At 41.4% G+C, this 26,678-nt stretch overlaps 1 protein-coding gene across 1 annotated transcript in view; it reads left to right on the forward strand.

Moving 5' to 3' along the window:
* Positions 1-26,678, forward strand: part of NSRP1 (nuclear speckle splicing regulatory protein 1) — an 884,562-nt gene that overhangs the window by 201,431 nt on the left and 656,453 nt on the right. Inside the window, exon 2 of the mRNA XM_044054474.1 lies at positions 2,991-3,078. Within this exon, the coding sequence (XP_043910409.1) occupies positions 2,991-3,078 (88 nt within the window). The remainder of the gene's footprint in view (positions 1-2,990; positions 3,079-26,678) is intronic.

Consider the following 26,678-nt stretch of genomic DNA (forward strand, 5'->3'; position numbering starts at 1 on the left):
GACTTGGGCTTGGAAGATCACATCTTTGCCTGTTTAGTGTAAATTGCCTTAAAGACATTAAATTGGCAAAGGAAAACTCTGCTACACTGCTGAAGCTGCCGAGGAACTGTAGAGCAAAGCGAAATGAAAACTTCGACGAAGCACCACGGCTTGATTAATATTAAATACAAAGTACTTCAACAAGACCAACAGTTGCATTAATGAAAACACTTTTAATACACAAAATGAAAACAGAAAACAATGAGCACTTTTGGCTAAAATAGCCTTCTTCAGATCGTGAAAATACATCTAACTAAAAACATTCAAAAAGAAAAAGGCATCCAATCACAATCACGTTGACTAGCTTAGGTTGCCTGCAGCATAGTTAGAGCTCTGTCCATCTTTGCCATGGGGCTGGCTTATTCATAGTTGCACTTTTAGCAAGCTTGCACATAACCCCAATACAATGTCTTAATGAGGTGTCATGTATAATAATTATGTCTCATTTATTTTTTGACTGTCAGTAGCTGACACTTCAAAGATGTGCTAAAAATGAGTAGCTTATGTAGTTTTGCAGTATAATTGATCCAGGTACAGGCTCCTAGGTGGTGAGACATTTCCTTATGGTACATTTTGTTGGGGCAAATGGCTAAATTACAATATAGCTGCGGAGACATATATATGACCATGGCAAATTCACTGCAGGCATTGAGAAGTGTGCAGTGCCTTGCCCCACACCTTCAGTTGCCAAGTGCACAGGTGGAAATAGTGTACATGGCCACCAAGGCATTAAAAGACAGCAAGCAGTATGGAAGATATTAACAGCAGGATGCCCAAAGAGAAAATGTCAGTGACAGTGAAAATGCAGTGTACAGTGGGCAAGGCCTTTATTAATAGTGTGTGGAGACTATTACCTCCTTCACAGTGTCTGAGGAGCATTGCCTAAAATACATACTGTAGCATAAGCGCAGCCTCAGATGGAATTTTCTCCATGCTGTAGCACAGTTCTACATGTTGTAGTTAAACATATTCTGTACACCAGGCACAACAAACATGGCTTCTTTTGTCCCCATGCACTTCATTTTTGCAGCTGTATGTGCCCACAATGAATTTGCAACCACCATATGGCTAGCCACCTGGTGGTATAAACCTTCACTCTAGTTGATTGCCACTGGTGAAGTGACACACCAACTCCATGTGCAAAAATGGGAGAAAGGGGTTGTGGATGGATGGATATGTCTTTGCAGCTGAATTTTACTTCAGTCACGTGTCCCCAGCCAATATACTGCAGGGAAATGCCTGAACCCAACTGATCCTTGTACTTTGAAATGTTTTCCAACAACTGATTCAAGTTTGTTTTATTATAACATTTTTGCTGACTTCAACACAGCATACATTCAGGTTGTAAGTCTATGGGTGATGACTTAACATTGTTGTAGTCTTCCCAGTGTTGTATAGTATGAAACCAGGTTTCTTTCAGGAACAAAGCAAAATCTGTATAGTAAAAAAGACAGTAGAATCTTCAAACTCTGTGGCAGGAAAACATAAAAATTAATTTGAGAGGTGCTGTATTATTTTTTTAAAAACACACACATGATATTATGAACATGCATGTGTGATATTATAGGGACGAAAGAATAAGAGAATACGTGAGATGAGGTTAACTGTATTGGAGGTGTCCTTTTATATTTTATCTTTTTTTTTTTTTTTTTTTTTTTTTTTTTTGTAAAGTTAGGAATTTTGTGGCTGCAGAGTTTCTTCCTTGTTCATAGGTTCATAGATTAGTACTAGGGCTAACTGTCCTTGTGGACCACTTTAAGCCTAGCCAGTTACCGCATGTGAGAATCAAACCCTGCACCTTTTGTTTGTAAGGTAAACACCTGAAGCATTATGCCATCCTCCCACCCCTTCACTTGCTAACTCTGTATCAGTCAGTTGTCCTTTATCACGTTTCTTGACATTCCATCTTCAGCTTATCTCAGACATTACTGAGTAGCAGAAATGTGAAAACTCCAGGTGCTGAGTAGATTTATGGCCCGAGTGTCTTTTCATAGGCCAAAAAATGTAAAATGTGATGGACAATATGATGAGAGAGCCAGGCTGACAAAGTCTGAATGTTCTGAGTTTGTTCACCAAGGAAGTTAATTAGTGTAGACATGTCATTGAAGATAAGAAACTGCTAAGCCGTGCTAAATAATGTAACATCATAAGGGATTGCTTTGTAGAAAGGAAAATAACACTTGAAGTGGAAGCCCTCTATTTAAGGATGTGTTTCTCTTTTAACAAAGTAGCTTCTGCTTTTCAGATTAGACTGCTGGGTTTTCATTGGGTGAATTGAATTGTCTTGCCGTTTTGCTCAAAGGTTAAGGCTTGATCTGCTAATAAACTTCCACCCTTAGTCCTGAGTTGTTTCTCTCAATTTCTAGTAGTCTACCATATGACTTTTAGCAAGTCACTACTAGTTTGCCTCTGAAGAACAGAGTTTGTGCCTAGTGGGTTTAACCACTTAAACAAAAGAATTTTAGTATTTTCTGTGATGAAAAGGTCAGTGAAATTAGAGTGAGAAACGAATGAAATCGATAATGCCTTCAGTGTACTGTTTTAATACATGAGAGCCAAACTCTTCCATGGGGAATAAAATAGTAAGCTCTAAATTTATTTGGATAAGATTATTCAACTGCTACAGTTTGTGTTTTTTTACTGATATATTGTCAGTGTTATGTTACAGTTTATGGCACTGAGCTGCAAATCAGTATTGGTCAACAGATCTGGGTTTGATTTAACACAATTATGTATCGTTTTAAGTATGTCCATGATGATGTAGTTGCCAGGAACTTGTCAGAAATGTTCTATTTAATCCATATGATTATTGCATGCAGTTAGTGCACATACAACCTTGGAGACAGGCCTATACATTCCATTACTAATTTGTCTGATCAGTCAGTGGAGTGCATGAATATAATTCAACTGTTACGTGTATGAATGTGTGAAATTTGTATTTTTTTCCCTAGGTATGGACTAATTTTACCCAAGAAAATTCAACAGAGACCGGTTCTTTTAAAGAAACCATCTGTGTTTGCTGATGACTCTGATGAGGAGGTAAAGAATTTTTGTTACTTGGAAAGTGTAGATAATTTTACCATTAATTAATCAGCAGGAGCCATGTGAATGAGATGTTCAGGGCACAGCGAGCTCAGTGTCAGTGTACATTTCACAGATGTTTGTTTTTTTTTTTTTCAAATTTTTTTTTTTTATTGAACACATCTTTATATACACAAAAATACATGAATTTATCCAACATTATAGAGGCAACAGTGCAAAAACAATACCGTAATACACTAAATACAGACTAAGAAGTAAATATGGCAAAATAATGTTTTGGATCACACCAATATTTTCATTGGTGGCTAATGTGATACAAGGATTTGTGGCAGTAATCAAACAAACTCAAGTTGTAGAAAATCCAGAGTTTATCTAAGCAGTCCTGTGTTGGATTGAGGTTGATTGTGCAGTTGCCTGGTAAGAGAAGATTTTATTTTGGTAGGACAAAAGGGATATCTTGTAGACAGGAAGATTTGCTTTGACTTGTATTTGGTTGTTTTACCTCTAATTTTCACTGTTAGAAAGAGAGATGGTTTTAGACAGGCAAACTGTAGCTATCACAGCAGAACTAGTCAGCTTTAAATTCACATAGACTGCAGAGAGGGCATTCGGACCTTACCTAAACCATCCTATGTTAGTTTGTGATTAACTGTGCAGTTGCCTGGTAAAAGAAAATTTATTTTGATTCATATTTTATTTTTACCATTGTTTTTCACTGTTTGTAGGAAGAAAGGAATGGCTTGTAGACAAGACGATTTACTTTGATTTATATTATGTTGTTTACCTCTAATGTTCACTGTTTGTTGTCAGAAAGTTGTAGGTTTTAGGCAGGCAAACTAAAGCTATCTCAAAGGGCCTTGTCAGCTATTCTCATAGAATACAGAGAGGGCAATCCAGAGTTTTGCTGAAACAGTCCTGTGCTGGTTTGTAATTTATTGATCTGCACTGTAAAAAAAAAAGAGGTTCAACTGTGAGTGTTGGTGAGCATAAGCTACTGCTTACATATAGTGTGCAATGTAAAGGAATTCCAGCTTTTCTGTGACTTTCACAACTGGTACGGTCAGAATAATGACTTAATTGTATTTAATTTAATATTTAGTTGTATATTTTGTGTGATTTTTCTCATAGAAGTTGATTAAAAAAATTCTTTGAATTTTGTGGTCACTGATTTTGGTTAACCTTTTCTTTTAGAATTATCATCTTCTTTTAGATTTCTTTATTCATTTGCAGCTGGAAATGGATTCCTTAAATGAGTATGTCATTTAATGATTTGCTAAATCACAAGCATCTTGCACATTGTACTAAATGCTATGTATATTTAAAGGTAACACCTGATAACAACGGTGATCTGTTCTTCATGTCAAAAGCTGAATGATTTGCTTACCATTATTAGTAGTAAGAATAGACATACTGATGACAATTGCACTTGTGCAATTAGCACATCTTGGAGAACTGTTACATATATTAATAACTTGACTGATTAGAAAGTGTTTATTGTCAGAAAAGATCATTGAAATTCTAGGTACAAGTATTCAGCAGTGTGAGTATTCAGAGCATATAGAAGAAAATAAAAAGAAAGGAAGAAGTTCACAACAAGTAACAAGGAAGAAGATAATTCACATTAAAAGGACACTGCTTTGCTATGTAACACACAGATTACAGGGAATGATAACACTTTTTTACCAGAAAACCTTCAGTGTACAGAAAAAGGCATTATTTTTGCAAAGGAAAAGGTAGAAAAAAAGAGACAAGGGGTAGGTGAAAAGGAAGAAATCAAAACTGAATGTGGGAGTATTGAAGAACATTGCTGTAAGAAAAAAAGAGAAAGACATCATGGCTCAAGCTGTGGATGTCGAAAGCCAGCTGGGGAGAATTGTATGCTTGCAAATGTTATAAGCAATGAAAGCAATAGGATTAAGAAGACTAATGGTGATGAAGATCATTCCTTTGGGGTCTATATCAGAACATCGAAGTTTTAAAACTTTGAATGTTCTAATATCGACCCGTTTTAATTGAATGCTAAAAATAGCGAAGCTGCAGAACACCAAATTCTTTCTCAGGGAAATAATTTGGTTGGCTGGTTCTGTGGCTTCGCTATTTTCAGCACTGTGGTGGAGATTTACAGGTCGGGTTCAGGTAAGTGTGCAATTGTGTGATTGTTAGGATTAGGGCATGGGTTAGGTGAGTTAGGGTTAGGGTTAGGGTGCGGTTAGGTGAATTAGGTTTAGGGGTGGGTTAAGTGAGTTAGGGTTAGGGCGCGGGTTAGGTGAGTGTGCGATAGTGACGGACCTTAGGGTTAGGGTTTAGGTTAAGGTAAGTGGATAGATAGTGTATGTATAGTTTAGTATAGAGTTAGTTGTAGGATTATAAGTGTATGTGTGTGTATTGATGTTTTTTAGGTGTGCTTGTGTTGGGTGTATGTGTTTTGGAATAGCAAAATTTTTACCAAGGAAAAAATTTGCTGTTCTGAACGTTCGATATTATGTGGTTTAGATATTTTAGGTTTGATGAAATTTGTTTGTGTCTTTCGGCTTTTCCTGGTTAGGGGTCGTCACAGCGGAACTCCGGTCCGCTAATGATTGGCAGTAAATTTTTATGTACTGGATTGCCGGGCCTAACGCACAACCTTCAACGAAGGAACGCCCATTCACGCATGTCGCTACACAGAAGACGCTCTAACTGAGAATCGAATGGGCAACGTCTAACTGTGAGGCGACCGCTACCGCAGCACCACCACCGCAGTATGCGTTCGCTATTTTCATCTTTCAATAACGTGCTATAAATGCTTCCTTTGTAACCGTTGTTAGAGCAGATATTGCAGAATTAGAAGTTGAAGATTCTTCAGATCTGGTCAGAAAAGATATTTTTGTAGATGGAGATTCAATACTTAGAGGAAATGATACTTACATTTGTAGAGAAGATAATGACATTGAATAGTGTTATGCTTGCCAGGAGCAAAAATAGAGGATGTGAGAAAGACCTTAGAATGCCCTTAATGTATGGTAGCATGGATCTGATTTATTTATGTACAAATGATCATCCACAAGGACTCTGAGTATTAGTAGTGAACTTGGAACCCTCTTAGATGCCATAGGTAGTACAGGTGTTAGGATGTACTTTTCACAAATCACATGTAGAAAGGAGAGTCCGAGCACCGTAAATGAAAAGATTGAGTAAATACCTACAAGAAAAAAATGTCCATTTTTAAAGAGTGGAAATGTGTAGAGCATCTGAACCTAGTTTTGGACACTTGTTTAGATAAGACGGTGTGCACTTGTCAAGATCTGGGAAGAGCATTTTTTTGCAGCATTTGACAAACACAAGGCAGGATTTTTGCTAGGTCAAAAATGTAACAGTTCACAGATGGCAACATTTGATGCATCTCTGATGGTTGTCAATACTAGGAGTATTAATAATGTTTTCTTTATTGGAACATTTGCTACGTTCCCACAAGATCGATGTTGCTTTTGTTTGTGAAACGTGGTTAAATAACAATGACTGGAAACCACTTCTGTCAGTGTATAAATGTTTTTATTGTAGCAGATATTCTAACAAAAAATCGAGGAGTTATGTTAGGGAGTAAAGACTGTTATGAGACCTGTGATTTTAACGTGTTCAGTTATAACACCAATACTGTAGGTTGTGTAACTGACAATAAAATCAACCCTGGAATGTATACATAAGAAAACTCTTAACTAAACTTAAACCCCCAAAATTAGCAGTAGACAACCTCCCAAGTGAATTCCTACAAATTGCAGCTGACGCCCTAGCCTACCCAGTATCCATCTTGATTAACCGATCTCTGTCAGAATGCTACTTCCCTACACTATGGAAAATATCACACATCATTCCCCTTCACAAAGGCGGCCCCTCCACAGAACCAACCAACTACTGCCCCATAGCGATTCTATCTCCAGTCTCCAAAATACTAGAGAGAGATGCATTCACTCTCAAATCTCAGACTACCTCCTTACTAACAACCTCCTTTCTAATACTCAACATGGTTTCCGACCAAACCATAGCACCACCACTGCCTTACTCTGTTTTACTAACACTATCCTTCACCATAAAAACAATGCCATCTCTCCTCTGCTACATTTCTAGACCTATCTAAAGCATTTGACATGGTCCCACACAAACAACTCCTCTCTGTACTCAATAACCTATCCTTTTCTCAATCAGTCACCAACTGGTTTCAGTGTTACCTGTCTGACCGCCAGCAGTCTGTTGTATGGCAAAATTACATATATCCCCAACTACCTGTCTCTATTCGTGTTCCCCAAGGATCCATCCTTGAACCCCTACTCTTCTCTATTTTCACCAATAATCTAGTCTCTGCCACCAAACATTGCACACTCATGCAATGTGCAGATGACTCAGCCATCATCTGCTCAGCCCAGTCCCTACCCGATCTGCAAAAGGTCACACAGGATCCCTTTTCCTCTGTTGAAACTTGGCTATCCGATGCCCAGTTAATACTCAACCCAAACAAAACTAAACTCCTCATCTTTGAACCCACCAAACATACTCAGAACAACTCTCACTTTAACATCATAGCAAAAGACAACACCACTATCCACCCAATAGATCACACCAAATTGCTAGGAGTTGAAATAGACAACAATCTCAAATTTGACATTCACATATCCATGACCATAAACAAAGTCCACCAAAAACTAGGAGCCTTATACAGAAATAAGCAACCCCTCACCAAAGCAGCTAGGATTTCAGTTGCAAATTCGCACCTTATCTCCACCCTACTTTATGCCTCTGCAGTATATACCAACCTAAAGCAATGCGATCAAAATAAACTCTAGACCTGCTACAACAAAATCGCCAAATTCGCCACCGGGGCATCCTACCACAGTCACCACTGTGTCTCACTTAACTGAACTAAGCTGGCTAGAACTCCCTCACCTCCTTTAATGGTATCAACTCGCATTCGCCCACAAACTGGTTAACCATCCTCTAAAGGTCCCATCCCTCCAGTATCTACTCCAACCCTATCTTACCACCAGATCACTACGATCCAGCAACAGAAATCAATTACAGGTTACTAGAGCCAATAACACTGCTGGAGAAGCACTATTCTCCAGCGCTGTAGCCAAATTATGGAACACCCTCCCCACCACAATAACCTCTCTACCATCAAGCACCCACTTCAAAGCTTTACTTAAAGCGCACCTAAAAACATACTGGCTATGCCCTTGTAACTCTCCCCTCTAACTTCTCCTACTCCATCTACCCACTACCTCTCTTCCACCCCACAAACTACCTATGATTACAGCAAGCTCTGATACTTTCATGCCTATCTACTTATTGTATTCCAGTAACTTCTTATTGTAACAATTGTTAATATCTGCTATGACTTCGTGGATAGAACAGATGCTAGTTATCTACTGAATGTACTATGTTCTTCATCTGTAACTATGTTTGTAATATTTTAATTGCTAGGATTCTTCATCTGTAACTATGTCTATAATATTTTAATTTGTGGAGCTTTTCTTCCCGGGCCTCCGCTGAAAATGGACCTGCATCCAGTCGGACATTCCCGGTCAGCATATGTAAATAAATAAATAAATTGTTGGAGTGTACAGACCACCAAAGTCAAGCGTTGATGACCTGTAGGAATTCATACATTTCTTGCATGAAACACAGGAGGGAAGAATAATAGTGGCTGTGGACTTAGATTTACCAGAAAAAGACTGGAATAATTTAGATTCAACAATATTAGTAGGGGAGTTGTTTACAACATATGTTCAGGAACAACAGTTGTAAAAAGGCTACCAGGGAGCAAAACATACTAGACACTGGTTGTGTTTCTGAAGAAATTACTGTTACCTCATGTCAAGTTTTACCACTGTTGATGTGCAATGATCGTGGGGGTGATTAATTTGTTGATAGATAATTCTGCCAAACTGAAATCTAAAACAGTACACAGAAGATTAATAACAGATTATATGGAAGCATAACAATCACTATTTAAAACTAATTTGAGTGATAGGTTCAATGGAAAAATGCTGAAGGAATGTGAAAAGTTTTGAAAGAGAAATTGTTTCAATGCAAAAAAAAAATGTTTAACATCAGGATCTAGGCACACAAGGCCAGGAGGATATATTTCCATAAGAACTGGATATTTGATTAAGGTAAGAAGAAATTAAATGGAAAAGAGGTTGAACTACAACTTTGAAAACGCAAATAAATAAGCTGGACATACAAATTAAACAAAGTGTAAGACAAAATCAATTAAAATGTATATAAAGATGTTGAGCATTTTTTAGATATGTAAAATGTGATAGGAGTAAAGAAATACAAATTGATAAAATGTGTCTAGATTGTAAAATTTATGTTCAGATTATAGATATATTTACAAAATCTTATGCAAAGCAGTTTGGCTCTATGAAAGGAGTGATAATTGTCCTAGCGATATCTAGGTAACCTGAGATCCATCCATCCACAACCCATTTTTCCAATTTTTTTCACTTGGCGTCGGGGTGTCACTTCAGCAGTAATAATCATCTAGAGCCAAGGCTCACACCTCCAGGTGGCAAGCCCTGCTGCTGCTTTTCTTCCATCCCACACACTCGCATGCATACTCACATCTATGGCTAGTTTGGAACGTCCAATCAGTCTACTGCATGTCTTTGTATGTGGGAGGAAACCGGTGCACCTGGAAGAAACCCACTTGAAGACATTGGAGGACACCCAGAATCTGCACAGAAGGCACCCCAGCTGAGAATCAAATCACAGAACCTCTTGCTGTGAGGTGGCAACGCTGTCCGCCACACCTGTATGCTGCTGGTAACCTCAGATACTGAAATCAAATTATATTATATTATATTATATTGAAAAAGAGCAATTTAAACTGGATCCAAACCAAGCAGAGGGCGGAGACTAAATTAGTTGTAATGACCTGAGAACACTTCGGCATGAACTTATAGTACCATTATATCTGCTGTGTACTAGGTTGTATAAATATGGGGAGATTCCTCAACATTGGTGACATGCACTTGTTAAACCTGTCTTTAAGGAAAGGGGAGTAGGACAAACCCAGAGTCATACAGTCCCATAAGTTTACTTTCATGTTGTGGAAAAATAATAAGAGGAGGATATAGACTGGATAAATTATTGTCAGAACTGAAAAGGTTCAGACTTGAAACCATTTATCAGCATGCATATGTTGAAAATAGATCTATTACTCCCTCTAAAATGATATTCTATAACAATATAATAACAGCAATGAATGAAAATTTTGCTGTGATGTAATTTATATAGATTTAACTTCAGCATTTGACAGGGTCATAGAAAAAACACTGATCCAAAAAAATAGAACAATTAGGTATTGATATACTCGTGATAGAATGGATAGCTACATGGCTTATAAAAAGGACATGGCAAGTATCATTCAGCAAATGGACAGGAGAAGTTCAAGGTTGCAGTCAGCGTGAGCCACTGGACTCTGTCCTAGGCCCATACTTGTTTAGATTGTATCTTTCAGCTCTATCTTTCTTATCTGAGGTGTTCTACAGTCTGTATGCAGATGACTTGAAAAATGGGTAAATTGATTACATGTTACAGATAGGGTTTTTCTGCAAAAGAACTTGACTAAGTTGATAATTTGGGCACAGGAGAATAATATGCTGATAACTACATAAAAAAATAAGCGTATGAGATTTGAAAGACACAACTTAAAAGGTGAATATTTAATACAGCACACAGTGATTGAAACTGTAGATTCATTTAAGGACCTGGATATATAGGTAGATTCAGCTTTGAGTTTTTCTAATCATATCAACCAGTTGGCTAATTATATTCATAGAACTGTAGATTGTATAAAGAGATTTATAAAGTCTAGAAAATCAGAAATGATGAAGCTGCTGTTTGTTAGTTACATTAGACATAACATTGAGCGTGGTATAACAATATTAGCACTTTATAAGAAAACAAGCATGCGTAAACTGGAAAGAGTACAGAGGAAGTATACCAGGGGTACCCGTAGATGTGAACTTTTAAATTATTATGAAATACTAAAATAGCTGAACTTGTGCAGTGTCTCATATAGATATTTAAGAGGAGACCTTATTTGGGTGTGTAGAGTATTTAGAGACCTCTACCTCTGAGAATGTTTGGGGTCATCAAAAAGTAGAAGAGAATCATCAGACAACCTATGTAGAGGATTCTGTAAATATGACAAGTGTACTAACTGGTTCTCTGGGAGAATAGCTAATGCATGGAATAGACTATCAAATTACATTAAAGCAAGGACTAGTTTAGCTATTTAAGAACAACCTGGATACTTACAAGTACAACTGTTTTGTTATATTGGCAGGCTAGAAGGGCATTATCGCCCGTGCTTGAAATATGTGTGTGTGTGTGTGTGTGGGTGTGTGTGTGTGTGTGTGTGTGTGTGTGTGTGTGTGTGTGTGTATGATGTTATCTTGTGTGACAGGAAGTAAAGGATTCCAGATAAACTTAGTAGATTTATTTATTTATTTATTTGACAGTTATTAACCGGGTTGTTCTAACTGAACCAGAGCCCATTTTCACTGGCGACCCGAGGTGAAAAGCTCCAGTACATGACAAACATTATGAAACAAACATTTTAAAAATACACAGTTTGAAACATACATTGAAGCTTAAATTGAGACATTAATTGATACATAGATTGCAACATACATTGAAACATAAATTGAAACATTAGTTGATAGTTGATACATCACTTAGTTGAGTGAGGCAGAGATACAAAATAGTAGAACGATCTAGGGAGCTGGAGCTGTAAATACATTGTATTTAGAGTAAGGAGAGTGTTATGTATGGTCCTGGCAGGAGCAAATCCATGAGTTTGAGAGGGTAACTTTTGGTTCTTTTTGAAGCTATTTTTGTGGGTAATGTTCTTACACTGAAAGAGAGTTTGTTCCAGAGTTGAGATACTGAGTACTTGTAGAGAAGTTTGCTGATGGATTTATTGGGTTTGTATATATCCAGGAGGTGTTGGTCAGAGTTTCGGAGTGAACAATTTAGGGTGTAGTAGGATACTAGAGAAGGGGCAGGTAGTGCGTTTAGTGATGATGGAGTGCGTTATGTGAGGTTGTGATAGGAGTTGTTGGGGGAATTCTAGCCACTGTAGGTTCTTTAGCGAAAGGCAGTGGTGATAGGTTTAGGGTTAGTTTCTGGCAAATCTTGCAGTTTTGTTGCAAGTTTGTTCACACCTGGAGATTAAAGTAGATTGTAAGTTTGTTACGATTGGTGTGGCATAAAGTAGCCTGGTAGAAGGTATGTCTGTGGTAGAGGAGACCCGATTTTTGGTGTTTTTTATTGATGCTTTTTTGAACGTGAAGGTTGAATTTTAATTGATCATCTATTATAGTAGCAAGGAGCTTTGTGTGGGATTCTGCTTTAATGATTGTGTTAAGTGATGAGATGGCAAAGATAGATTTGTGATGAGAAAGATTTTGGAAGGAAAAGTTTTTTTTTTTTTTTTGGGGGGGGGGGGGTAAAGGATGAGCTAGTTTTCTGTAAGCCATCATTCAACAGAAAGGAATGAGTTTTGGGTAAGTGTGTAAATTTGAGAGAGGTTGTCAGAAAAGGAGATTAGTGTAAATTAATTTGCATATTGAATAAGAGAGGAGTGACAGCAAGATGTGTGAAGGTTGTTAATAAATATGTTAAATAATAATAGAGGTCAAGAATAGAGCCCTGGGAGGACACCTGTTTGGATAGGTAGGAAAGGGGAGAAGGCGGTAAGGAGGTGTGCCATCTAACAGACTACAGCCTGTTGGTAAGGTAGCTGGAAGAGTGGAAGTGAAGAGGTTGAGGTTTGCTAATTTTTCTAGAAGCTTAGAGTGTGAGACCATGTCAAAGGCTATTGAGAGGTCTAGGAACAGACAAAGAGGCAAGTTTGTTGCTGTCTCTAGTTTCAGCTACAATATGTGTGAAAGATAAAAGGGCTTTAGCAGTACTGTGGTTGGGCCAAAAAACAAATTGGGTTGTTATCAGAAGGCTTTCTTGAATAAGAAAGTTGAGAAGGTGTGTGTGTGTGTGTGTGTGTGTATATATATATATATATATATATATATATATATCTATATATATATATATCTATATATATATATATATATATATGTATGCATTTTTTGATGATTTTTGAAAGTGTGGACAGAATGGCTATGGGCCTAAAATTGGAAAGGTCAGTGGAGTTTCTTACTTTGTGCAAAGGTGTGGTATAGAATGTTCACCGGATATCAGGGACAGTAGATTCTTGGACTGATCTATTGATTAGTATAGAAATTGGATAAGCTTTAGTCAGCAGCGAACTTTAGAGTTATCCTCCTCCTTATCGTTGTGATGCTGCCATCCCAGCTAGCTAGAATTTTGTAAACAATCATATGTAATTTGTGAATATTAATCTGATTCATATGCTTGTCTTACAAATGTAAGTGAACTATATGCTATGTGTATGTTAAACTACTGGTGCAGCAGTATGTGTTGAACTGTGTGTTATGTACTGAGCTTCAAGAATGTAACCACAGTGTACCCTACTGGTTAAGAAAACAAATGTATATAAACTATATACCTGTGCAAATTTATGTTTTAATAGTAGAGGCTGGAACATACAGAGTTTACTTGCAAAACTTCAAGAAAATAAATTGAAGAATAAAGTGTTTTACAGTTGTGTTATCTCCCAGTAAGTGGACACAATGTCTATGGCTAGAGGTTTTCCTGTTGTATTGAAACAGAAGTAATTACTAGGTTTCAAATGTAAAAGTGTTTAATTGTTTTACAACTTCCAGTTCTGAGTAAACATTTTAAGTGATATGCATTTTTTCACAGAAAAACTTTAAATTTTGTTAAGTTTCTGTTAGCCTGGGAACTGAAGGCAGGTGACAAAGATTTATGTCATCCAGGCTAACCTAGCAGTAATATGTAATCTTAATTTAAGAACTCCCTGACAGGGAGAGAGGACATTTTGTATCTTGTCTTGGACCTAGAAACATTCATTCAGCACTTCTCATCTGCATTTGCCTTGCTCTGTAAGGAAGTTGTTTAGGGCATAGTATATTTTAGATATACATAGGAATATAATAAATATTAGTTGAGATGTTTTCTGTATTTGAGACTGTCCTGCAATGTTTTAAAATATTTCCTGTGATTATGAACTCTGTAGTTACTGTGTTGTTTGAGTATTGTCTTGTTCTTTTATTATTAAATATATTTAAATCTTTTTAATTGTGGCTGTCTTGTTTAGAGATATTTAAGTTCTTAGAGTACTTGCATATGTATTTGGTGACACTGCACAGACCACTCCTAAATACCCTTGAAAGTCTTGGTCACACTTACCATTTGAATAATAGTAACATTACACAGTAGGGTTGTACACCCTTTGGTAAGGGCCTTATAGTAGCTGATAAGTAAGAGTGGCTGGTGGCAGGAGGTACTACATTATAGTCGGAGCAAAGGGGGTATAGCTAGTAAACCTGTGCCAGCCTTTCCCAGGTGTGTGTGTGTGTTTGTATATCAATCAGATCTCAAAGTGTGTGTGTCAGCTACTTGGGCAGGGATATGAAACATTGGTTGGACAGAGATGGTGCTGGAGGTCTTAGCTTGGCCACTCAGCTAAGATCTTAACCTTATAGCCGTGCCAGCAGGGAGTCTTATTGGGGATCTAGAGAAAGAGGGGGAAAACCAGCCCCAGACTGACTGTGATGTCTGTGTGGTTTTAAGGGAAATTGTACTTTACTGTGTGTCTACTTCTCATCCTCCCAATGTGTACGTCCCTCACTGGTGCAAGTGGTGAAGATTGAGGCTCCTTGATTACTGGGCCAGTGCAGGGAGCATCACATTAATTGTTTAGCAGTGGTGGGATAGCCACATCACATATTAATTGGTTGACTGTGGTGAGATAGCCACATCACATATTAATTGGTGTGGATATTGAATTTCTGTAGCCTATGTACAGTGGTCACTGAAGGTGTTTATACTGTGTATCAGCCATGCAGTGAACATTCAGAGTTCATATCACAAATTGTTTTATTTTGTTTGTTAGCTTAGTTAGTCAGGGAGAGCAGGCAAGCATTAATCAGAGACAGACTTCTCAGTGAATCGATCCAGATGTACCAAAAAGATGCCAAAAGTCTTAAAAACTTGATTTATTTAGCACTTTCGTTTCTCTCCAATAGAAACTTCATCAGAATACAAAAACCATTACAACCCAGCCTTACTTTTAAATCCCTCCAAATTACAAATTAGCCAATCATCACTGCAATAAAATGTTTAAAGGCTATTTTAAGAAATACTTAAAAGCTGTTTAAAGAAATGTACACAAAAATTTTTTTACATTTCTAAATGTTTCAATTTTAACAAACAATTAATAGAGCAGGTTTCATGGATACCTGGCATTCTTGTAGCATTTAATTTCAACTGCCATTTTAACTCACATTTTAACAAACAGTTATCTGTACAGAAACCTCTCTGATCTTTCACAACTTGTTCAAGAACAAAAAAACATGAGAGTGCAACGGTCATTCAATAATATGCCATGCTACAGCAATTTTAACATCTTGTTTTCTAATATTTAAAGTATGTTCATGCACTCTTTCTTTAGCATGTTCAAACACTCTTTCTTTTAGCTTCCAGCTAGTTTTACCTACATAGAATGAATTGCACTGTATGCAGGAAGCAAGATAAACCACATTAGATGTATCACATGTGTAATAATTCCATAGTCTAACTACTATACCATTTATTAAAAACTTATGACCAGTTAAAATAGACAAACACGGGGAGCATCGGACACATTTTAAACATGCCTTTCCTGGCTTTACTTATCATTGTTCTTGAAAGATTTATCCTCCTTAAAAAAAAAAAAAAAAAGTCTTAGGGCATTCACCTACAACTTCAGCCACTCTATTATCACATTGTAAAATAGCCCAATTTTTTCTAAGAGTATTTACCATAATTTGACTATCTAGTATATAGGTGGTGATAAAACACTGTCCACTATTTATTTCTTATTTTTTACTTGTATTATTAGTCACCCTTCCTCCTCTAACTAGGGAATCAAACCCATCAACATTTACCAGTTCATCACAAATCTCTTTGGGGATAATAGTGGTTTATAAATACCATGTAATCTTTTGAAAACCACCTGTTCCTTAATATTATTGAGAAATACTACTGGATAATCTCTGTTTAAGAACATCTCCAAAACTGTTTCTACTTCTTTTAAAAACAAGGTATCATCTGAAACCATCCTAGCTATTCTTACAAGCTGGCCGTTCACCACCGCTTTCTTTTGAAAGTGTGGGTGCCAGCTTTGAAAGTGAAGATATGTGTTAGCAAATGTTCTTTTTCTGAAAATATTTGACTGGAAACATCTCTGCTGCATATTTTATATAACTCAGTATCCAACTAGAATATTTTATCCACTGCCATATTAAAGGTGAACTTCAGAAAACTTGTATCATTTATGCACTCAAATTCAGTAAGGTCATCCCTCGTTCCTGTCCATAAAATAAAAATATCATCCGGGATCCGAGTATAATACGTCCAATAAGAGGAAAACCCGCTATTAAAACCGTATCTTCTCTCCCAGTAAGCCGTTACCAGGTTCGCAAAACTGGGGGCACAAGCTGCCCCCATTGCTACTTCTGTACATTGCTTAAAGAATTGTCCATCAAAGAATAAAAAAGTGTTGGTCAGTACTAAATCTAATAAAAAAATAATTAAATTCACTTTATCATTTGATATCATATTTAAGTCAAATAAAACTTACTCCACTCATGATAGACCCACATCATGTGGTATAACTGAATATAAATGTACCACATCCACTGTTAGAAAAATACAGATCTGAAGTAGGAACTTCATTTGTCAGCAACCTTTGGGATACGGATCCGATCTCGGATCCGAGCCGGCAACTTTTACCACAGCATAGATCTGAGCTCCTAGCTCCTCCCCTTACCCACAATCCCCTGCCAACCCTAACTGACCTCAGATCTAGTTTGCCGCGCTTCAAGCCAACAAGCTGGATTTTGAGCTCCTGGCATTTGGAAGATTTTTGTGAAAAAAAGCTAAGACATTTTATTTTTTCTTGTGTGATTGAGTGAGTTTGCGTAGGTTCCCTCTTATATACCTATTTTTTGTTAACATTTTTTCCTCCCTACCCTCGCTTTTCCGTAGTGTGTGTTTGTGGTGTTTTAGGGGCCTAGTGAGTGTGGTTTACGTTAGACATGTCGGAGGCCCCTAAATCCATCTTTTCAAAATGTACCGAGTGTGGCCATAAGCTCTCACCGGCAGATGGCCACACTCGGTGCGTTAGGTACCTTGGGGTTGCTCTCTTCAGGATGCACGATTTGTGCAGCGTTCAACCCCAGGGCACTTAAGGACCGGAGATCGAAGCTGATTCTGGCGGGCCTTTTGCCCCCGGACTCGGCTCCGATCTTTGGTTCTTCGGTGGCCACTACCCAGTCCTTGGTAGCGACCACCTCTGCCTCCCTCCCTCCGGTCGGGACTCAACCTCCCGTTTTGGCCCCAGAGGATAGGGAGGCCGGAAAAAACAAAAAGAAGGAGAAGCACCATAAGCGGCGGGCCGAGGACTCTTCCTCGGCCCCGCCCGCCAAGCGGGCTTCTCCTTCCAGGGTTTCTGGATCGCCTCCTCCTCGGCTTCGGTCCCCTTGTTTTTCACCGGGACCTGGGGAGGAGGCAACCCGGTCCCCATCGAGGTGTCACTCTAGGTCTGCCTCGGTGGCCTCTTCGAGGTCTACTTTTAGCATGTCAGATGCAGACATGGACCGGATGATGAGGAGGTTCATCCAGGCCCAGCTGCAGATGGGAGTGCTCTTGCCTCCCCCCCCCCTCTGGGGCGGAGCTCGACCCCTTTTTTTGCCCCAATCGCTCCTTCTCCGTCCCGCTTCCTGGGTTCAGAGCACTCGGAGCCGAGCCGCATCAGATCCGGGGGTATGTCGGAGCCGACAGTACTAGTTACTTCGGCTCGGACTGGTCCCTCGGGTTTGTCGGATCCGACCTCTTGGAGCCGTGGGCGGAGCTTCGGATCCAAGGGACTTTGTGTGACTTCGGCTCCGTCCTGGTCGGAGCACACGGGTCCTTCGGATCCGAGGGTCTCGGCCCCGGATCCGGTCCCCGCTTCGGATCCAAGTGGGAGCCGACTCTCGGAGCCTATTGAGAGTAGCTCCCCCTCAGCTTTCGCGGTGGTGGAAAGGGAACTGTTGAGTGTATCCGGACCCCCGGTCCTGGCTTTGGCTCCTCCCTGCACTCCCTCTCAGCTGGTCCAGGCTCCCATCACCCGGCCTTCGGGACAGCCTGCTTCGACGTCTCTGGGTGTTCCTGCGGAACGTGATATTGCTGGTGAGTCTTCCTCGGACAGCCCCCCCGAAGAGGTACCTCACAAAGCCAAGTGTAAGAGGAGGCACATGGACTCCACTGAGTCCCTTACCAAAGATACGGACTTAGATGAAGGGGAAGGCTCCCCAAGGTCACCCCCCGAGGATGTCTCCTTTGGAGACATCATGGAAATGCTCAGGATTAGGGGGGGGTGGTCTGCCCCTAAGGCTTCCTCCGATGAGTCCGTATTCCTAGAGGTGTTCGAAGCAGGGCCTTCTACCTCTTGGGTGTCCCCTCCCCCCGATCCCCTGGTGGACCTTATTGCCACCAGGGCTTGGAAGGAGCCAGACACTGTGGAGCCTATCCCCAAGCGCCTGGATAGGATCCTGAGTCCTCCTGCTGAGAGAACCCACTGGAGCAGAGGTCCCCCTGTGGATGCCATGATGGTGGCGGCGGCCACCAAGAGAGAGCTGGCCCAGGAGAGCTCTGCGGTCCACCCTCCGAGTAAGGACTCTCGAGCGATGGAACGCCTGGGGAAGCAGGTCTTTAGTTCAGCAACCTTCTCCATGAGAGCGCTGAACTATATGGCACACGTCATCCGGATGCAGCGGGATCTAATAAAAGAATACGCTGCATCCCCCCAGAGTCCATGTCAGAAGGAGACAAGCATCTGTACTCCTCCCGGATGTCTACTCTACGCTCAGTTTCTAATACCTCTATGCGGCTCTTGTCACACGCCACTGAAGGAGCCGCTAGAGCCGGCGGAGCCGGCCTGGTAATCAGACGTCAGGCCTGGCTCAGACACTGTGACTTCTCGGAACCCTTTAAGGCGTCATTCGCGAATGCCCCTTTGATGGTTCTGCACTTTTTGGCAAAACTGTTCGCGACACCTTAGTCCAGAGCAAGAAAGACGGGAAGACGTTGTCTGCCGTCGGAGTCCGCTTCTCTGCTCCCCAGAGGTCCTTTTCTAAGAATCAAAAGGGTCAGAAGAAGATGTGGTTCCGAAAATCGCATCAGTCCCAGTCTGCTCCGGACAACCAGTCCTCTCGTGGCAGAGGAGGACAGGGAGGACGTCGCCCAAGAGGTAGAGGGGGTCCCAGAAACTTTGGGTCCAGAGAACCCTTCTCTGAAAGGCCCACACAGAACCCCTGAGGGGTTGCCCGGCTGCTCCACTCTAGAGGCAGTCGGGGGGGGCGTCTTTCGAAGCACCTAGCAATGTGAGAGTCCATAACAACAGATCGCTGGGTGCTTCGCATCATATCCAGAGATTACCAAATTCCCTTTATTGTAACCCCCAAAGTTAGAAGCCTCCCCGACGTACCACCCAATCAGAGGGAGGCAGCTGCTACAGAAATTCAGCAGCTTTTACAAAAAAGAGCCATCCAACCCGTCCCCCCAGATCAGTTCGGATCGGGGTTTTACTCCAGGTTTTTCTGGTGCCAAAAAAGACGGGGGACTTGAGACCCATCCTCGATCTCTCTCTCCTGAACTTGGCAGTACCCAAAGAAAAGTTCCGAATGGTCACCTTACGATCTATTCTCCCCCTATTACGGGAGAACGATTGGATGTGCTCAATAGACCTCAAGGATGCGTACTACCACATTCTAGTGGACAGACGTTCCAGGAGGTTCCTCCGCTTCCGGCTGGGAGCCAGTCATTTTCAGTTCAGGGCCCTTCCTTTCGATCTCACCTCAGCCCCCAGGGTGTTCACCAAGGTCTTAGCGGTCATAGCGGCCCACCTGAGGCTTCAGGGAATTCAGGTCTTTCCGTACCTGGACGACTGGCTCCTCATTGCCCCAACAAGGCATCTACTCTGTTCAGGCAGGGATTACTTCCTCGACCTTGCTCCACATCTAGGGTTAACTATCAACATGACCAAATCTTCTCTAGTCCCCTCACAGGTGATAGATTTCATAGGGGCCAGATTAAATTCCAGGGTAATGCTTGCCTTCTTAACCCCCGATCGGCTTCACAACCTGAGGTTGCATGTCAAGGCCATTCTCATTCTTTCCGCCCCACCTGCAGAATTGATCCTGAGGGCTCTAGGGTCCATGGCGGCAGCTATTCCTCTACTACCCCTAGCCCGCCTAAATATGAGGGTTCTGCAATGGACCCTCCAAGTACAATGGTCCCTGTCTTGCAACCCCCTGTCTCATCCTATTCCCCTAAGCAGGGCTTGCAGAACGTCGCTCATGTGGTGGCTCCGGTCCCCGAGTCTCCACATGGGACGACCATTTTCGATGCCTTCCCCCGTCGCCACAGTGACCACGGACGCCTCTCGCCTGGGGTGGGGGCACTATTCAGGCAGAACGGTCCAAGGCACGTGGAACGACACAGAGACCTCCTTGCATATCAGTGTCCTAGAGATGAGGGCGGTGCTTTTAACGTTGCAGGCACTTCACAGCCTTCTACCGATTGGGACAATTGTAGTACAGACGGACAACATGTCGGTTGTCTGGTACATCAACAAACAGGGGGGAACCAGGTCTTATTCCCTTTGTCGCGAGGCCATGAGAGTGTGGGAATGGGCGATTTCCACCAACCGCTTTCTTATTGCAACGCACATTCCGGGACGGTCCAACATTCTAGCAGACAGGCTCAGTCGTTTGATCCTGACTCCGTACGAATGGTCTCTCAATCCCCTAGTAGCGAAACAAATATTTGCCCTATGGGGGCAACCCTGTTGTGATCTTTTTGCCTCTCCTTCAAATACCAAATGCAACAGTTACTTCGCTCTAATTCCCCCTCAGGGGGAGTCCCCGAGAGACTCTCTAGTACATGATTGGCCTCCCGGTCTCCTTTACGCTTATCCCCCATTGCCCATGATGCTGAAACTCCTACAGAAAGCCAGTCGGCTGGGGAGCAAAATGATCCTCATTGCCCCATTCTGGCCTCGTCAAACATGGTTCCCGTACCTGTGGTCTCACCTAATTCATCCACCATGGATTCTAGATCCACTCCTGGATCTCATTACCCACCCTCTGGGTCTCCAGACCCCCAACCTGGTCAACCTCAAGCTGACGGCTTGGTTGCTCCAGTTCCACTCCTGATTAGGACTCCCGGAATCTCCTCACCAGTCAAAGCCATCCTAGTAGCAGCACATAAACCTTCCACCAGAAGAGTCTATCGAAGCAAGTGGAAGCGTTTCTCCATCTGGGCAGAGCACCATCACTTGGACCCTTGGTACTTTCCTTCTCAGACCTCCAGTCAGGGAGGTAGTACCTCCATGGGATTTGTCCTTGGTCCTCCAAGCCTTGACTAGCCCCCCTTTCGAACCGGCAGCCACGGTTGATCTTAAATATCTCTCTTGGAAAACAACCTTCTTAGTGGCCATTACTTCAGCCAAAAGGGTTTCTGAACTTCAGGCTCTATGTGTTAAGCCGCCTTATTTGTCCTTCCACCCGGATAGAGTTTACCTCAGGATCAATCCGTCTTTTCTGCCTAAGGTGTCTTCAGAAGCTAATATTAATCAATCCATTAATCTTCCCGTGTTCTTTCCCCATTACAAGAACAAAGGAGAATATAAACTGCATTCCTTGGATGTGCACAGACAATTACGTTTTTATACTCATCGAACTGCTGGTCATAGCCAATCTGACCAGTTGTTTGTCTCCTTTGCCAAAACAAGTTTAGGCAAATCAATTTCTAAAGTTACTCTATCACAGTGGATAGCTAATTGTATCCTCTTAGCATACCAGAGTTCGGGAAGGCCTGCACCTCAAGGGGTTCGAGCCCATTCTACTAGGGCTGTCGCTGCTTCGGCGGCTTTTAAATCTAGGGTTCCCTTAGATGATATTTGTTCCACAGCCACTTGGGCCTCATCTCATACTTTTATCAGCCATTACAAACTGGATGTCGTCTCCAGAGGTAGGGCGTCCTTTGGCTCTGCAGTGCTCAGGAATGTTCTTCCATAAAGGCCACCCAGGATTCAGGTAGCTGGGGACTCTGTCCCAAAGGTTGCTGACAAATGAAGTTCCTACTTCAGATTTAGAAGTTATGTACTCACCATAACGTTCCATCTGAGTAGGTATCTTCATTTGTCTGCAACCATCCCCCCCTCCTTCCCCCTGACCTTTAGGATCTGTCTTGGATTAGCCCCTTCCGGGGTGCTTTTATATTGCTTATATCGGGCAAACTTGATCTGAGGTCAGTTAGGGTTGGCAGGGGATTATGGGTAAGGGGAGGAGCTAGGAGCTCGGATCTATGCTGTGGTAAAAGTTGCCGGCTCGGATCCGAGATCGGATCCATATCCCGAAGGTTGCAGACAAATGAAGATACCTACTCAGATGGAACGTTATGGTGAGTACATAACTTCTAATTTTCATCAAATTCTAAACCATTAATTTAGTTATTGTTTTGTTAGATTTAGTACTCACCAACAATGTTTTATTTGAGACCAACTACGTGAATATTTTCTCTAAAGTGGACAATTTATGTGGAGATTTAGTGAATAGAAAGCTCAAAAAATTCCAACGTGATGTCAATGATTATCGGGCTGGAGCGGCTTACCCTGTTTCCCATGTAAACGTAAACAGAAGCCGTGAACCAATGAGGTGTGAGCAGGAAGCGTCTTCAATGGCAGGAAACAGGTTTCCCCAGACGGCTTTCCTCAGTCGGAGGAGCAGGATGTACAGAGATTGGAAAGGCTTCAGAAACAGCAAGGGCAGCAGAGCTTCTAGCAGAAGAACATAGAGGATTATTATTTCCAGCGGGGAGCGAAACTGCAGTCGTATTTGCCCAAGAAACAGAGGAATGGAGGTGAATATTAACATGACACTGGGACAAAATCCTAAACCACAGCTGGTATGGAATTAATCTGTTCTGCCTTTTTACTGTCTAGGTTTCTGTTCCATATAGTTATACTGGTCGCACCACTGTCTTGTACATCTTACTTTTCAGCTTCTTTGACATTCTTCTGTTCAGCTTCTTTGGCATTCTTCTGTCATAGACTACACCTGAGGACTCTATGCCAGTTGGCTGCAGCCCCTCTGATTCTAGCTTTGACCTCTTCATTCAGAGTTCCCTTCTCCTCAACAACCTCTCCCAGATACTTGAAGCTATTTACCTGTTCCAGTATCTTCCCTTCTATCTCAAGTCTCAGCTTCTTCTGATTTCCCCAATTTGCTGCCATTGCCACTGTCTTATCTGTGCTTAGTTTCATCCCACATGCCTTCAGTTTTGCATTGCGTTCCCCTATCCTTTGCTGAAGTTCTTGCGCAGAGTCTGCCTGTAATGCCACATTGTCTGCATACAGTAACTTTGTTGATCTGTCCCCATCAACCTGTTTGCTAATGTAGTCCATCACCAGTATGAACAGCAGTGGATTGAGAGCTGAATACTGGTGTACACCCACTCCCACTGGGAACCCCTCTGTGAGGCCGAACACTGTTTGTACTGGAGTCATTGGGTCCTTGTACATAGCCTGTACTAATTCTACCAATGTGTCTCCTGCAGTACTGTCCAAATCAGCTTTCTTGGGACCATGTCATATGCTTTTTCCAAGTCTAGGAATGCTCAGTTGGAGCCTTTCCTCATCTTTAGTTTCTTCTCAGCTGTCTGTCTCACTGCAAACATCAGGTCAGTTGTGCTACATCCTGATCTGTATCCGAACTGCTCATCTCCCATCTTACATTCCACTACTCTGCATATCCATTTATTACTCACCCTCTTCAGAACTTTCATGCAGTGTAATAGGAGTTTAATGTCTCTGTACTGCCCACAGTTGTGAATGTCACCTTTGTTCCTGTACGCTGGCATGAGTATGCTTATTCTCCAGTCATCTGGGATACGCCTTTCGCTCCACACTGCTGTGAGTACCCTCAGGAGCCATTTCTCCACTATCTCACCCAGCATCTTTATCATATCTGCTGTGACCTCATCTGGGCCTGCTGCTTTCCCTGACTTCATTTTCCTTAGTGCTGTTCTTACTTCTTCTAGGGTGGACTTCTCTTGTCCTATCCTCATAGGCTGTTTCTGGGGCAGTACAGCTTCTGTTGGGTTTTCTTCATTCAGAAGCTGCTGGAAATGCTCCTTCCATCTGCTTTTGATGTCCTTTGGACTGGTGAGCAGGTTGCTGCTGACATTCCGTTATGAAGGGTGTCTGACTATCTTCTTTATCTTTCTGTCCTTGCCTTGCAACCCGATATAGTTTCATTGTACTACCTACTGAGTCACTTTCCAGAAGTTCGTAGAGTAACTCCAATGCCTTATTCTTTGCTATTGCAACTCCTTTCTTATCTTCTTTGTTAGCCAACCAGTATTCCTTCGTAGCCTGGTTTTTCTTTTCTATTTCCCATTTTTTCCTACACTCCTCCTTTCTTTTGATCACTTTCTGGACTTCTGCATTCCACCACCAGGTTTCTTTATGTACCTTATTTCCATACCTGGCTTAGCCACATATCTGTTCTGTAGTCCTATCCCATGCTGTTTTGAGGCGCTGCCATTCTTCTTTAATGGCGCTGACATTCTTCTTCAACGTAGTCTTCTTTAGAAAGGGGGTAAATTATCAGTTGAAAGAGAACATGGCTTTAGTTTGTGGAGGAGTGATTTAATGTAAGCAGTGGGAACTGGCTTAAGTGAAAAGGGGATTTTGTCATTTGGGGGAAGGGGGGGGTTGGTGTTGGGGTCTATATGGGCAATTTTGTGGATGGAGTCGATAAAGTAGCAGTTGAAAAGGGTGGCATTTTCTTTTGCAGAATTGTTTGGGTGGGGGGTTTCGTGTTGTGGGACCTCCAGGGTGAAGAATCTTATGGATAGTACTCCAGAATTTTGGGGGGTTGGACTGGTGGTTAGTTTGGGCATTATGGTAAAAATTTTTCTTGTCATGGTTAATTTGTTTCTTGGTGCGATTTCTGAGTTCTTTGTAGTTTTGAAGGTGTGTATGGGGATTTGTTTTTAAGCCAGGATTTCTAAGCAGTGTTTTGTTTATGCATTAGAGGGTGAGTGACCTGTGTAAGCCAGGGAGCAAAGTTTGATTTTTATCTTAATTTTCCTTAGGTGTGCTAGGGAGTGGAGAATATCTAGAAAGATGTGGTTGAATTTTAGTACAATGTCATTAAGGGGAAGGAGGCAGGACCACTTGATGAATGAAAGTCTATTATTAAATGTAACACGGTTAAAACTAGAGAGTTTACGGCAGTCTTTGTATAAGTGATACCTGTGTAGATGTGGGAGGGGGAGTTGGTGAAGGTGTGGTATAGTTGGTTGGGGGAGTGGCAGAGGAAGGTATATAGATAGGGGATGTAGTTAGATAGCAGGGGATTGGATGGTTAAGGTGTTAGAGGTGGGGTTTAGTTAAGATGGCTGGGGTATACATTTAGGGTATGTGAGGGTGGGAATTGGGAGTGTAGGGTAGGGCACCTGAGTGAGCTCGAGCATAGTGAGGATGAAAGGAGTTGGAAGAGACCCTGGTCTTAGTGTGGATTGAGTGAAAAACAGTCAATTATTATGAGACTGGGCAAGTTTTTTTATTGTTGAGCAGGCCTAGATTTATACTTTATACTGCAACGAACAATCTGGTTAGGTTGGATTTCAAATGCCATTCGAGTTACAATTCCCTTTTAGTCTTAGACTGAAACAGAGGGGGAGTGATTCGGTTGAGGTCGGGATGGTAATTGGCAACTGTTGTCACTGGTGGAATGATTACCTGTAAAGTTCAAATAAGACCAACTACAGGTGTAACATAATAAATAGAGGGCACAATTTCCAAGTATTTGGCACCTGCATCAGTTTTTTTTTGTTTTAGTTAGTCTGTTTCTGTCTGCTTTTCCAAGTTGCCCACTCACAGGGATGAGGTTTTGGAAGTGGCCACTCTCTTACTGCTTTACCACCAAACTAAAACCGGGTACCCCTCCCCCCATAGAGATAGAGAGTAGTGAGAGGTAATGGGAAATATTGCTACTACATGATGAGAATGATGGCTCAAAACATTAAAAGGAATGCTTTAACAATAAGCAACACTACAATTAATGTACTTTCAAGTCACTAGCAGAGTGTATTAAGTTCAGGAGTCGTACAAAGTCTGCCCTTAAGTTTAAGTATTTTGATAAAGCCAGATGCACGTTAGAATGTTTACAATCACATTCATCTAGTAAGACAATGCTCTCATTTAACCATTTAAATTATACAAAAATTGGCATGCAATACATCCAAAAAAGCTCTAAACCTCAACTTATCTAGTCTGTTACCATCTGCTGTTCCAAGTTGCTCACTCGCAGGGTTGAAGTTTTGGAAGTGGCCACTCTCTCAGTGTGGGGAAG

This window comes from Protopterus annectens, chromosome 13.part0 (genome assembly GCF_019279795.1).
Source record: "Protopterus annectens isolate FY-2018-M chromosome 13.part0, PAN1.0, whole genome shotgun sequence".
Taxonomy (NCBI): domain Eukaryota; kingdom Metazoa; phylum Chordata; order Ceratodontiformes; family Protopteridae; genus Protopterus; species Protopterus annectens.